General features: G+C 43.6%; 1 protein-coding gene across 5 annotated transcripts in view; it reads left to right on the top strand.

Annotated features, from left to right (window-relative positions):
- The window catches only part of Nr3c2 (nuclear receptor subfamily 3 group C member 2), a 327,934-nt gene that overhangs the window by 284,804 nt on the left and 29,393 nt on the right, over nt 1–13,737 (top strand). For all 5 annotated transcript variants that reach the window (XM_076915431.1, XM_076915429.1, XM_076915430.1 and 2 more), the window contains exon 7: nt 8,778–8,908. In XM_076915431.1, coding sequence (XP_076771546.1) covers nt 8,778–8,908 — 131 coding nt within the window. The remainder of the gene's footprint in view (nt 1–8,777; nt 8,909–13,737) is intronic.

Below are 13,737 nucleotides of genomic sequence, written 5' to 3' on the forward strand. Positions count from 1 at the left end.
TTTCTTTTTGCTTTTTGTTTCTCAAGACTGTGTTCGCTGGTTGTCCTGACACTCACAGAGATCAGCCCACCTCTGCTTCCCCAGGGTTGCCACCTCCTCCCAGCCAGTGCATTTATTTTAACCCATTGAGTCCACTTAATGATTCCCGTATGTTCACAAGTGTAGGACCATTGTACTGAGGCATGAGTCCATCTCAGGGGCCTGTCCCTGAAGAAACTGAGTCTTGAGCTAGGAAATAATAAATAGTTGTAAATGATCCTTTGAAATGCTTCAATTTTAAAAGGTCAAAAACTATACAATACAGCAAACACATGCTTTTATACATAAAATGGATGAGAAATAATCTTAATAATAGATGGCCAGAAACGTTAGGGGAAAAGATGAGTGTTTAAGCACAGGTTTCCATGTTGTTCAGACATGAAATTAAAACTAGTCAGTTCTCATGCAAAGTATTTCCATTTGAAATACTTCGCCTACCCTGATTTTAATGAGCTTTGTCTAGTGCCGACTACTATTATAGAAGAAGAGTTTTCTAACTAAAATTTTCTTAAAGTAACAACAAAAACATTTTTCTCACTGTGAATATTCACTGTTCATTTCCAAGTGGAAATTCAAGTGGGAGAGGCTGGGTTACTCGACATAGCATCCTAAACCTGTTTCCAAATGGTAGCGTGGAGTGGATGTCTCAAGAGGGGCCCAAGTGAAGCTGGTTTTCTAGCTGGGAGAACTTTCAAGTATACAAAGCTGTTGCAATATTTTTAAATAATTTCCCAGTAGCAAGGCATCACAGTTCACATCTATAATCCTAAACTACACACTGAGAGCACACACATGTATATGTTTACATACATGTTCTAAGTTTTATTTTCATAAATTCTTCAACTCAACTGGCTGGAGAGATGACCTAGTGGTTAATGGAGCACTTTCCACTCTTGCAGAGGACCCAGATTTTGTTCTTAACACACACATGGGCTTACAACCACCTGTAACTGCAGTTTCAGGAGATCTGGTGCCTTCTTCTAGCCTCTGTGGGCACCAGGCACATACTTGTATGTGCAAATATATACATATAAGCAAAATATTCATATGCATAAAAAATATTTTTTTAAAAGTTCTAGTCCAAGATTCTTAGAATTGAGTCTGTCTTCGCACCCATTTTAGGAGTTGGATCTGCACATATCCTAGTTTGTCTCACAGCTGAGAAGTTGTGTTGAATAGGATGCTATGTTAGTACTTAGCAGGCAAGAATAGTGGCTACCAGCCCTCTGCATGTGGTGCCCTGTTAATTCCTTGCCTCCTCTATTTCAGTCCACTGTTCAAGGCTAACTTGTAGCTATACATTTACTTTTGAATTTTAAAGCAGGGTACAGAGTTCCTTTTCTTTCCCAAAGTAGTCAAGTACAATCCCACTTGATGATACCTTATTATTCTGTTCAAAACAAGATGCAATCATTAAATGAATAAAATCATATGGTAGAATCTTTCTGCAAAGGCAGAAGTTTTAATACCATTGTCATGCCAAAATATTGTCCTTGCTTCCACTTGTTTTGAAGTACCTTTCTGTACATAAAATCTAATTGTGCAAAACAATGTGGTGAAGTTAGCATGTGTGTAAGGTGGCCAGCCTATTTTCATGAATTTTAAGCCATCTGCCTTGTCTCTCCTCTCCCCTTGGTGTACTAGCCTGTATATAGATGGTTCATCATCTTCCTCTTTTGGAAAGGAATTTGAAAGCACAAAAGTTTTACTACATATTGCAGAACAAAGGGTAAACAATGAACTCGTTGATTACAAAGTCCATGTCACCCTGGAGACCTCTGTGCAGTTGGATGATAGAGCAGAGATTTGAAAGGTATCACTTGGGCCAAAGCGCCCGAGAAAGTAAAACATCAGGGATTGAATCATGGCTTCCTCACATCCAACATTCCTCATAACCATGTTGATGGTTTCTCACAAGACATGAGGAGGGTTAGTGAGAAGTAACTCAACTATTGCATGCAGGAACTGCCCCTGAACACAGCCATGAGGGCTGCAAGGTTCTTCAAAGAGTTAATGGGCTCAGTTCAGACCCACGTGACAAAAACTGCTTTCTTTAGGTGTACTGCCACACGAGCCCTCTCAGGTGCTTCCAGGCAGGGTTGTATCTCTCTAACCTTTGCTCTGTGTGTGCATATTGTGCTAACACATCTTAGTAACAGAAACACTTTGACATGAAGGTGTTTACTTCTTGTGTTCAGCTTCTACCTTGTGAACATCTGCCTTGTCTCTCCTCTCCCCTTGGTGTACTAGCCTATATATAGAAGTGATAATATTGAAACGGCTTTTTTCCTTGGATATTCATTTCAAGAATTTGATGCTTTCTTGGCTTGCTTCAACCAAAATGAGCACTGACTTCTCTAGAACTACTTTCTCTATTGCAATTATAGTTTTAAAGAGCCAGCCTTCACATGGTACTTTATGCATTGGGAATTTCCGCATAGTTCTTTCTTATGTCTATACAAGACTGGAATGATTGATACCATGCTAAGTTGCCCTCTAGCCTCCAAAGCAACGTGAAGTCACACACACAAACACACACACACACACACACACACACACTCGCATGCGCACACGCGCACTCACACGCACACACACACACCATGCTACATATAAGGACACTTTCAGAAGTCAGTGTCAAGTTCATATTTGTATCAAACACCATGAGCACACTTATTAGTCCCCTGAATACTCCCCCACACACTTTTTGAAATCTTCACAAATCATATTTAATTTGGGAGCCACTTAATAATCGTACTATCTATACGTTATCAGTAGCTTGTTGGCTTCTCAGCGCCATCATATGCAGATGTGTCTCCCTTCAATACTGTGCCTTACTTACTTCTCATCCCTTTTTTCCTTTTCTTTCTTCTTTTATCGTGAAATATTTGAGTAAAGTTAATACTTAGCACTTGTCTTTCATTTTATTTTTGACTTTTAAAATACTTTGTTGAACATGGGTCCTCTGTTTAAGAATCCTGTGAGAAACCAAATGGTGGTACTGAACTGAGCTCTTTCTCCCTTGTAAACACATAGAAATTTTTTGCAGAAAAACAAAACAACAACAACAAAAAAAAACATAGGCAGTCATAAAAGGAAAGGCAGGCAGGGCTGGAGAGATAGTTTGCTTAGTTAGTGAAGAGCTTTCCTTGCGAACACGTGGACCTGTGTTCACTCCCCAGACCCACGTGAACAGCTGGGTGTAGTGGTGCACTCACAGAAGCCCAGGACATGGGCAGAGGAGGAAGGCAGATCCATTAGAGTTGCTGGCCAGTGAGCTTAGGCCAATGAGAGGCCAAGTTTCCAAAAGCAAGGTGGGTGGAACCTGAGGAGCAGCAGCTGAGGGCCTGTGGCCTCCATACTCCCACGGAGGGACTAGGTCGAGGGGGCAGGTCTGTTTAACTTTGAGGCCAACAGCATCTGCTGTAGTGCAGCATCTGCTTCAGGGGTGCATATTAGGACACAAACAGGAAAAGGGCTGTGATTCCAGCTGAGTTGGAGCCTGGGATAGAGCCCCATGTATAAACTCTGCTACCAAGAACAATAAAACTCAGCTGCTCTTTGACTAGCCCAAGGACATGGCGAGGAAGCAGAAAGAAATAAGGAACACAGGGCTGCACCACATCAAGTGGAGTCCAAATTTAACTACAAGCATCCTACTAAAAGTACTGAAGCTGAGGAATTAGCAATAAAACTGGTTGAGAAGGCAGCACTCAGCACTCATAGCGGTTCCCACTGCCAAGACTTCCCATAGAGCTCCTTCTACAAGCTGGTGCCCATACAGGTTCACAGAGAAGACAGAGAAGGCCAAGTGTGTGCTAAGTCACAGCATCCTAAACATGAGCTTGAAAACTATAGAAAGAAGCATGTTGAAATGTCTGGTGGCATAATAACCATAAGGGAAGAAATGCCTTATGGGAAGTCACAGATGTTTCTGAAAGAACTAAATAGGAGGACATCTTCACTCTTTGACATAGCAAAAACCACCACTGAAATTCAAGCCCTAGGCATAAGCAACATGAGGTGGACTTCCTCGTAAGAGTAACAAGAATAACACTAGCACATCTTCAACCCTTGATGCAACAATTACTGCCACCAAAATGCAAGACCTAAACACAGCCACACGAAATGAACCTCGTATAAGTAACAAGAAAATCAAAGACATTTATTATTATTATTATTATTATTATTATTATTATTAATTTAATTATAAGATTAATAGAAAAGAGGTCATGAATTTGACAGTGATTCGGGGTACACAGGGTAGTTGGAGGGGGACAGGGAAGGCTGGAAATGATCTGAATACAGTACTTGTGCATGAAATTCTCAAAAATAATAAACTATAGATATTAACATGTGGGTTTAATAGACAAAGAAAAATATTTAGTTGAAAAATGGATGTGAAAAAAAAAATCACCTAGAGAGAAGATAGTGAGAACCGGGTGTGAACGAAAGAGAAGTTAATATAGAGGCAGTGAGAAAGGGCTAACGTCCCGCTATGAGCTTGGTGATGGGATTGCTTGAAGAGCCCATAGCAAACGCTGTGCAGAATTCCACAGATGCTGACCTGTTAGAAACAGCACTGTGCCTCCAACAGAAGAAACAAACCAGTCCGTCCCTAGACACATCAGAGTGAAGGTGCGGGCATGGATTAAGAAGAAAAACATAATGCTACCAAAGAACCTTCGTGACTAAATGGAGCTCTTCCCAAAGCCAGGAAGAAGGCCCAGGCTTCGTGGAATGGTAGCCTCAATGCTCTGGGAGAAGTGACTTGTCAAACTAGAAATCTGGAGCTTTGGAAAGCATCCAGGTAATCAGGTTTTGACATGTTGAGACAAGTTGAGATGAGGACTTCAGCTAAAAGAATCACTAAAACATACTCTTTAATAAGTACAGAATGGGATGCAGAAGTGAGGAATGGTGGACAGGAAGTGCTGATATGCAAAGACCCTGCTACACCCAGACATACCGATGGAGCCAGCCTGGAGCCGAGTGGGGAAGCGTTTGCATGGAGGTGTAAGGACCGGGATCCACCCTCCGTGATGGAGGTGTAAGGACCGGGATCCACCCTCCGTGATGGAGGTGTAAGGACCGGGATCCACCCTCCGTGATGGAGGTGTAAGGACCGGGATCCACCCTCCGTGATGGAGGTGTAAGGACCGGGATCCACCCTCCGTGATGGAGGTGTAAGGACCGGGATCCACCCTCCGTGATGGAGGTGTAAGGACCAGGATCCACCCTCCGTGCTGTAGAAAGGGGTAAGGACTGGGATCCACCCTCCGTGATGGAGGTGTAAGGACCGGGATCCACCCTCCGTGCTGTAGAAAGGGATAAGGACTGGGATCCACCCTCCGTGATGGAGGTGTAAGGACCGGGATCCACCCTCCGTGCTGTAGAAAGGGGTAAGGACTGGGATCCACCCTCCGTGATGGAGGTGTAAGGACCGGGATCCACCCTCCGTGCTGTGGAAAGGGGTAAGGACTGGGATCCACCCTCCGTGATGGAGGTGTAAGGACCGGGATCCACCCTCTGTGCTGTGGAAAGGGTCAAGGCAACATTGATAAACACACCAGTGAAGCTAAGAGGAACAAAATGGCTTTAACTGTGACTCAAAAGCAGAATGGATCCGAGCCTGAAAACCGTTAGCATGGAGAGCGGGAAGCAGTAGAAGAGAGATGTAGTGTCAACAGTTCCCTTTTCTGGGGGAAATCTCCCAATTAACCCTAGACTTTTAACAATGCAAGTTCTTCATTCAAAAATAACCATTAGAAGTATGAAAGAAAGAATGTGCGTTTTCTAAATGTGGTAGAGACAGACACAGAGACAAAGGCTGGATTGATCCAGTTAAAGGAAGGAAAACAGAGAGAGAAAATAGAGGGCGAGGGGGCCAGTGTGGTGGTGGGAAAGTGCAAGCCTGCCGTCATCACAGTAACTGAAAACAGATTAAATGGAGCTTTTCAAGTGGTAAATACTTGGGATTGGATAATGGCAAAACTTGGAGACTCTCAGTTTTTTAAATTTGGCTTTTTGCTGATTAGATACATATGGTGAATGTTAAACCAAAATAAATAAATAAATAAATAAATAAATAAATAAATAAATAAAACAAAGCTGGAGAGAAAACATCAAGCAAGTCCTAACAAGAGGAAGGAAGAAGAGACGAGGGGAGAAGCTGGAATGAAAATAATACAAACAAGTCAAAGAAGAAATTTAAGAATAAAGGGCGGGGAAGCTTGGCAGATGCCTGCTACTCTACTTATTTGGAGGCTGAGGCAGTAGGATTGCTTGAACCCAGGAGGACCATGCAGTTGTGAATATAGCTTAGCTGGCAGAGTGTTTGCCTAGTTTCGACCCCGAGCACCATATAAACTAGGAGTGGTGGCGAGTGCCTATGTTCCTACTGCTGTAACCCTTCCGGTGGAGGCAGGAGAATCAAAAGTTTAAGCTCATCTCCAGCATCACAACAAGCCTGAGGCCAGTCTGAATTCCATGAACCCAACTAATAATCCTATTTGTTATTATTTTTTAAAGTGTGACTTAATGATAAATAAAATGGCACGCATTAAAACATGAAGAGACAAATCGCCAACGAAGAAATGATCAGTGAACGTTTGAAAAAAACATATTGAGCAGTGGGTGATTCTGGATTGGAAATAAAAGCAACTATGAGTTTCCCTTGAACACATGCGTTCATCAGATGGCAAAGTATTTGGGACCAGATAATTGGGAGGGTGTGGAATAGAAGGGCTGTCCTGTGCCCTACTGGAGGGAGGAGTGCTGGGAGACCAGCGGTTCTGTGCTGAGCTCTGCCATGTAGAAGCACACAGGGTGCTCTCTGTTGTCCTTTATAATAGCAATAAAAAGCTAAGAATCCACGTGCCCTCCCACCATTAGACCTTGGTGTTGTACACTATAATAGGGGCTGGGAGAAAGCTCAGTGGTTAGGAACCTGCACTGCTCCTGCAGAGCGCCCAGTTTCGTTCCCCAGCACCTGTGTCGGGCACCTCGCCCCTGCCTACAGCCCACCTCTAAGAGATGGGACACCCTCTGCCTTCCACAGTCACTGCATTCATGTGTACACACACACACACACGCATGCACAGAGAGAGAGAGAGAGAGACTGAGAGACAGAGAGAGACAGAGAGACAGAGAGACTGAGAGACTGAGAGAGAGATGTACACACATACATGTGCATGCTCTCGCACATGCACATGTTTTTTATAAAATTGTTATAAGTTATGATGTTATTCACAAAGCTTGAAGCAGCAAGAGTGACCTCATTAGAGTTCCCAGCGTTAAAATAGACACTTTTCATACTTATGTGTCAAGTGGAAATTAGTTACTGAGGAATGTCATGTCTAGTGCCACACTCAGCATGACAATACAGGAGTGTGCTGTTTTACACACACACACACACACTTAATACACACATCTGAGAACAAAGGCTAATCCATCAAGCTTGCTGTTCCTATCTCAGATGAGGAAGAGCCAGGTCAGACCCAGCAGGAAAAAAACTAGGCCTCAAGTGTGTCATGATGAAACTGTTTACAAATCTCAAGCAAGTATTACAAAGGTGTTAGCATTTGTTACATGCTTAATTCTTGGTAGTAGATCTATAAGCGTTTACTGTTACTATGTGTATGCATACAAGTGCGTGTTCACATGCATGTGTGCGTGTGCATGCAGGCATGTGTGTGCACTTGTATGTAAATATTGTTTTAACATAGCTTCTAGCTTATGACAGGACAAGGAAGATAGTGTTACTATCCAGAGCAAAGCTTGCCCCAATTTCCCTCTGTGTTCCTCACCTCTTAGAAGAGGCTTGGCACCTGAGGAGAGCTCAGGGTGCATCCTGGGAGGGGGGCTGCAGGGCAGGTGCTCACTTGTCTTGATAAACCTGGAGAAATGCACCAGCCTCGTGGCCCCTCCTGTCCCTTTGGCTTGGCAAGTCTTTTCCTGTTTCACTGGTCATCTCTTGCTGTCTGCAAAGCCTCCCAACAGGCACATTTTTTTTTCTAAAAAGCATATAAAAACAATGTGATGCCATGTTTGTCCCTCAAGGAAAGAGAAAAGAAAGACCTCTTCATTGTATATATGAATTTATATTGAAACATTTGGGTGGTGAAATGAAGAGATGGGTTGGCTGTATGGATGGAAACATTTCTGTATATGGTGATCTTCCTGTCTGTCTCCATTAGAGCTGATTATTTCTTGTTCTTATCTTTCTAATTTGCTTTTAATTCCCTGCATCAAGAATATTGATGAAGTGAGTAGCTGACCTACTCCATGACCTCTGTAAGGAAGCCTGTGTGGAAGTAAGCATACTCAGAACCACCTTCTGTTCACCAGCTAACCCAGTCCTTTCTAGTCAGTCTGTCTGTCACACCTGCAACCAATGAAGCGTGGGCTTCACCCCACATCACCACAGCCGCTCTGGTTTGTGGGGGATCTCACCACAGCACCCCCATTCACTAATAGTACCCTTAATGTGGAAGAAAATCACGGCGCCCTGACTTACCAGCATTTCTCCCATGTTCTCATGGGGAGCTCGTAGGGCTTTAGAAACCATGACTTATAGTTACTCAGAAAGGCATCTGACTTGTCTTTAAAATGCACATCTGCTTCATGTTGAAGCCACAGGGGGAACTGGTTCAGGGCTCTTGTTAGGCTGCCTGGGCTGCCAGTCTGGACGTGATGGTGACCCATCTTCTCAGATGTGTTCGGCTGCTTTTCCTTTGCAGAGAGAAGATGCATCAGTCTGCCATGTATGAACTGTGCCAGGGAATGCGCCAGATCAGCCTTCAGTTTGTGCGGCTGCAGCTGACCTTTGAGGAGTACTCCATAATGAAGGTTTTGCTGCTACTAAGCACAGGTATATTGCTGTCCACCCTGGCACTCTTTCTAAATTGTCAGATCATCTTCCCTGCATGACAGTGGCCCATTTATGATGCTCAGGTAGTTGGTACCCACCCCCTGAAAAGAAATGTAGGAGAGATGGAAGAAGGGTTTGGGGCCTTGCATGAACTAAATTCCTTGCTGATGTTACAATTGGATGTGTTAAACAGTGCAGTCCTTCATACCTCCCCTCACCCAACCACTAAGCATTCATTAAGGTCATACGTGTGTGGTATAATCACTTGGTCTTAGCTCTCCTCAGGAAGTTTGTCTTATCCTGTAGACAAGATCAAAGGTAACTTGAATACATTGAGAGACGTAGTGATTTACTAAGATTAGAGGTGAGATGTGCTGATGGCTCAGAGGACACTTGAGTTCTATAGATGAAAGGACAGCAAGAACATAGCCCGACTGCATCTCAGGGGCTTTGAAGGGTTCTAGATTGGATCCAAAGGGCACACTGTCTCTTTGTGCCATTCCTTTTGGTAGTGTGAGTGAACGAACATACGTATCGTGGGGATGGCCTTAAATAAAATATTTAATTATTAATCATAAATTTAAATATTTTATGCATGCATTCAGTAATTTTCCAAGATGCATCTGATCGTGTTACACTGGGAGTCAGGGAGAATAAAGGAAGAATGTTGATTGGACCAGATTATTCAATGCCCAATGGAAAAAAATCTAAATAGTATCAAACATTTCTGAGCAGAGGGTAGCAGGGTAAGCACTGTGTTTGCAGCTCTGAAAACTTACCAGCAGGCATCTGAGTTGAAGGGAAAGATGGAGGGACAGCAGGCAGGTGGCAGACCACCCCCTCCCATCCGCCACGAGACGTGGTGCCAGGTCACATGATGAGCAGAGCAAGGCTGTCCATTCAGGACAGTAGCAGACCTGGTCTCGGTAACCGCCCAGACAGAAGAGGAAAGTAGATCAAAATAAACCAGATGTAATGAAGTCAGGGATAAACAAGAGACAATGACAAATGCAGGAGATGCTACACACCAGAATGCCATAGTGGGGCACAGGTCTTAGAGGACTTTGTGGAGTATAGAATGAATTCTACTTTTTGATTGGTTAATCTTTTATACCAACTCTGTGTCCTATTGAAGATGGCTAGAAGATGAGGAAATTTTGAAACTGAAAATAATTAGTTAATAATAATTAAATAATACTTACTTATTACTCCTAGTTGAGACTCAGATGGAAAATAGAATTGTTGTCCATGTTAGAATTTTTCTTTATAATACCTGACTTTTATTAGAACAAAACTATAGGTCATTAAGACTAAAATTGAGGAGGTGCTTAGTCTTGCTGGGACTAGATTTCCCAGGGTATGGTGGTACCCAAGGGGAGCTTCCTCCCCTCTAGGGGGGCATTAATGGGGAGAGGTATTTGCAAGGGCAGGACTGGGAGGAAAGGAGGGAGGAGGCTGTGATTGGAATGTTATATGAATTTTAAGTTATTTTTAAAAAGGACTAAAATTGAACATAAATGAATTATTGCAAATCAGAGGCATATTCCTCATCCACATTTTACATTAACTTTATTTTTACTTAGTAAATTTTAATTGAAATATAATTACTTTATGTCCTCCTTTCCCTTTCGTCCCTCCAGTTCCTCCCACGTTTTCTCTCTTCATCCCAGTTTCCCTTTCAAACTGATGGCCCCTTTGTCTTTAATTACTATTGTTACATATACATATAGATACACAAATACATAAATACAACCTGTAAGTCCATTTTTGTTGTTTGTGCATATACAGTTTCGGAGCTGACCACTCGATATTAGATAACCAATCAGGGGGCTCATCCTTGGGAGAGGCTGGCTGTCCCTCTGTCCACTGTCCTTACCCTCCTGTAGTTCCTTCTCTAGATATGGGACTCAGCTTTCTCCCCTTCTGCAATGTTGTCTATTGATACTTTGTTTCTTCGGGTTCCATTTAGACAGCCATTCTAGACTCCACAGTGTCACAGCAGACACCTGACCCTCTGTGACCAAGTACCCGACAGTCACAACTTGAGGAAAGGTTGGCTTTGGCTCAGTATATCAAACATCCCAGTCCAGGGTTGTTAGCCCCATGTGTTCGGGGTATACGACAAGGGAGCTTCTTTGTAGCAGACAGAAAACAGAGGGAGGAACAGGAAGGGGACCAACCCCCACCTCCTAACATTTTCAAGAAACCCCAAAAGGAACACCACCAGCTAGGGAATGTGTGCAAATACCAGCCTTCAGGGGACACAGTCAAGTACTGGGCCATTGCTTGGATGAAGAACAAAGAGCTAATGCAATCCTGTTAAAGGCATCGCCACGGCAGAAAGGAAAGAGACAGAGCGTCAGGGAGATCAGGAACCAGTGTGGCCAGGAGGTCCCAGGGTGGATATGACTAGTGGAGTGGCTTGGACAGAGAAAGCTCAGAAACCGAGAAGAGAACTGGAGTTGACCATCGGGCTTATGGGAAGCTTTCCTAGGCTCTCTGTGATCAAGTTTGAGGGGAAAATACAGAGAGCAGAGCGAGGGACAGGACAGGGACCAAACCCCTCTGACTTGACTAAAGTGCCTTGGCACAAGTGTTTGGTGCTTGTTTCTCAAACAACCATGCAAGAATTTTCAAATAGAGAAGGAAGAATTTGAAGCTCACCAGGGATAGAGAGGAGACCCGGGATGGTGACAGGGGACAGTTACAGGGAGGCAAAGGTTAACGTGAGAGTGACAGCCTCTGAGGAAACCAAGAGAGGTTCTGGACATTGAAAAACAGCAAGGGGTCGTGGTGAATAACATGAAAGAAAGAGAACAGGATGATGTTTATGAAGGGGAAGGTGTGTGGTCCACACCCAGCCTCACTTGTGCTTCCTAAAGGACTGCGGTGAGGGAGCGTCTTCTTAAGGACAGGAGCTAGGAGAACTGGTTGGCTCAGGGCAGAGGTGAAGTTCCAGCTGGTTCTGAGAAGCTAGCCTGAACCAGGAGACCAGAGCAGAAGGTCTGCGGATGGCAACGTGGCCTCGCGAATGCAGAGCCTCACAGTTTAGTGTGTCTTCCACACATTGTCTAATTTAACACTCAAAGAAACCCTGCCCCGTTTGAGTTTAAGAGACCCATCTACCGCAGACCAAAGGAAAGCCCCTACACAGTGTTGTTGTCAGTGTCCTGCATGAGTCCCAGGCGTTACCAGAAGCCTGGGACTCAGGGTTTCAGCTTCACCAAAGGCAATGCCCATCTGCTTTCCTAGAGACCCGCTCACTGGCTGCTGCTGAGGCACGTGACAGGAGGCAGACCAGTGAGGATGGGGCAGGATGGTGGCCTCCCACGCATGGGGCAAACCTGGCAGGAGGGGCACTCCACAGCTGTGTTTGTTTTGGAAGTTGCTTTTAGACTCTTGCTTTATTTTCAGTGAATCTGATGACCAGGGCAGGGTGCAGGCCTCCCAGGTTACCACGGGCCAACCATTCCTCACTAATTGCACCCAGCCCATCTCTTAGACACAGTGAGTGGGGGAAAGCCGGCCCTTCCTCACGCACAGTCCTCATTTGTCCGCCCCGGAGCATAACTCTGTGAAGCATTAGCCTTCAGTTTAAGTAGACGTGACTCTATTCCATGGTGAAACCCTGCTACATGCTATTCTTATTTAGAAAAACTATTTCCTTAAACCATCAGATGGAAGGCAGACTTTAAGGGAAATGCTTCTAATGGCCACCTCTAACTCTGCAAATTTGACTGCTTAGACTTAGCTCGTGCCTTATTCTGTTTACATCCATTTACCCCTTCAGCCTCTGATAGCTTCTGCTGTCATGTTTAAACTACCTGAATTAATATATTAGCGTCCAACTTAGTACTTTGAATTCTGAAACAAGTAAAATTAAAAGGTGGGCTTGCCTAAGGACTGTGGGATTGCAGAAGCTGCAGGCTTTGGGCGGCTTGCTTTCCTCATCTGTGATGGACTTCATGAAGCCAGCTCTTAAGCATTTTATAATGGATGCCCAGCCTTTCAGAGGACTTAGCAGTGATAGCACAGGAATCCTATGTCCTTTGCTTAGAGAGGAAAGCAGACTGACTTCAACCTTACGGCTCTCTGCTCCTCTCCAGCATGTAGGTTCTGAAATTGTTCCAACAGGCCGGCTGCACTTAATAAGTAAATTCAGAAATTCTGGGCAGACATCCAAAATTTGAGGATTTGCTTAAGTTCCCTTTAGTTGTTGATTTGTTTCAACTTCTAAAAAAAAAAAAAAAAGTTGGCTAAGAACTTGAGATGCTATACCTCAGTGTATATATTTACAGCAAGAGAATGTAAGTGTTAATATTATGATATACCTCAGTGTGTGTATTAACAGCAATAAAATTTAAGTGTTAATATTTGGACATGAGATGCTATGACCTTGAGTCTTTGACAATGCAACTACCAGAAATATGGTGGTCTTTGGTAAATCCAGTTGATATAAGCAAATAGTATCACCATACTGAATGGCATACTGTCCTTGAGTGGTAGATGATATTTTTCATGCACCGATAGCACCATCACATAAATATTCATTGAAAAAGACTTCCTTTGAATGGCTTTGGTACTTTAAAAACCTGTTAGTCTGTGGCTGGGCAGCATAGCTTGGTCTTGGCAAGCTTTCAGCTTCCTCTGAAAAGTTTCAAGTTAAAATGCTGGTAGTTAGTGGATTTAATGCTGGTAGTTAGTGGAGTTAGGGGCTTCCTCTGAAAAGTTTCAAGTTAAAATGCTGGTAGTTAGTGGATTTAATGCTGGTAGTTAGTGGAGTTAGGGTCACTGGTAATTTACTAGTTACTACCATCTTTCTTTAGTTT

Source organism: Arvicanthis niloticus, chromosome 18, assembly GCF_011762505.2.
Source record: "Arvicanthis niloticus isolate mArvNil1 chromosome 18, mArvNil1.pat.X, whole genome shotgun sequence".
NCBI classification, from domain to species: domain Eukaryota; kingdom Metazoa; phylum Chordata; class Mammalia; order Rodentia; family Muridae; genus Arvicanthis; species Arvicanthis niloticus.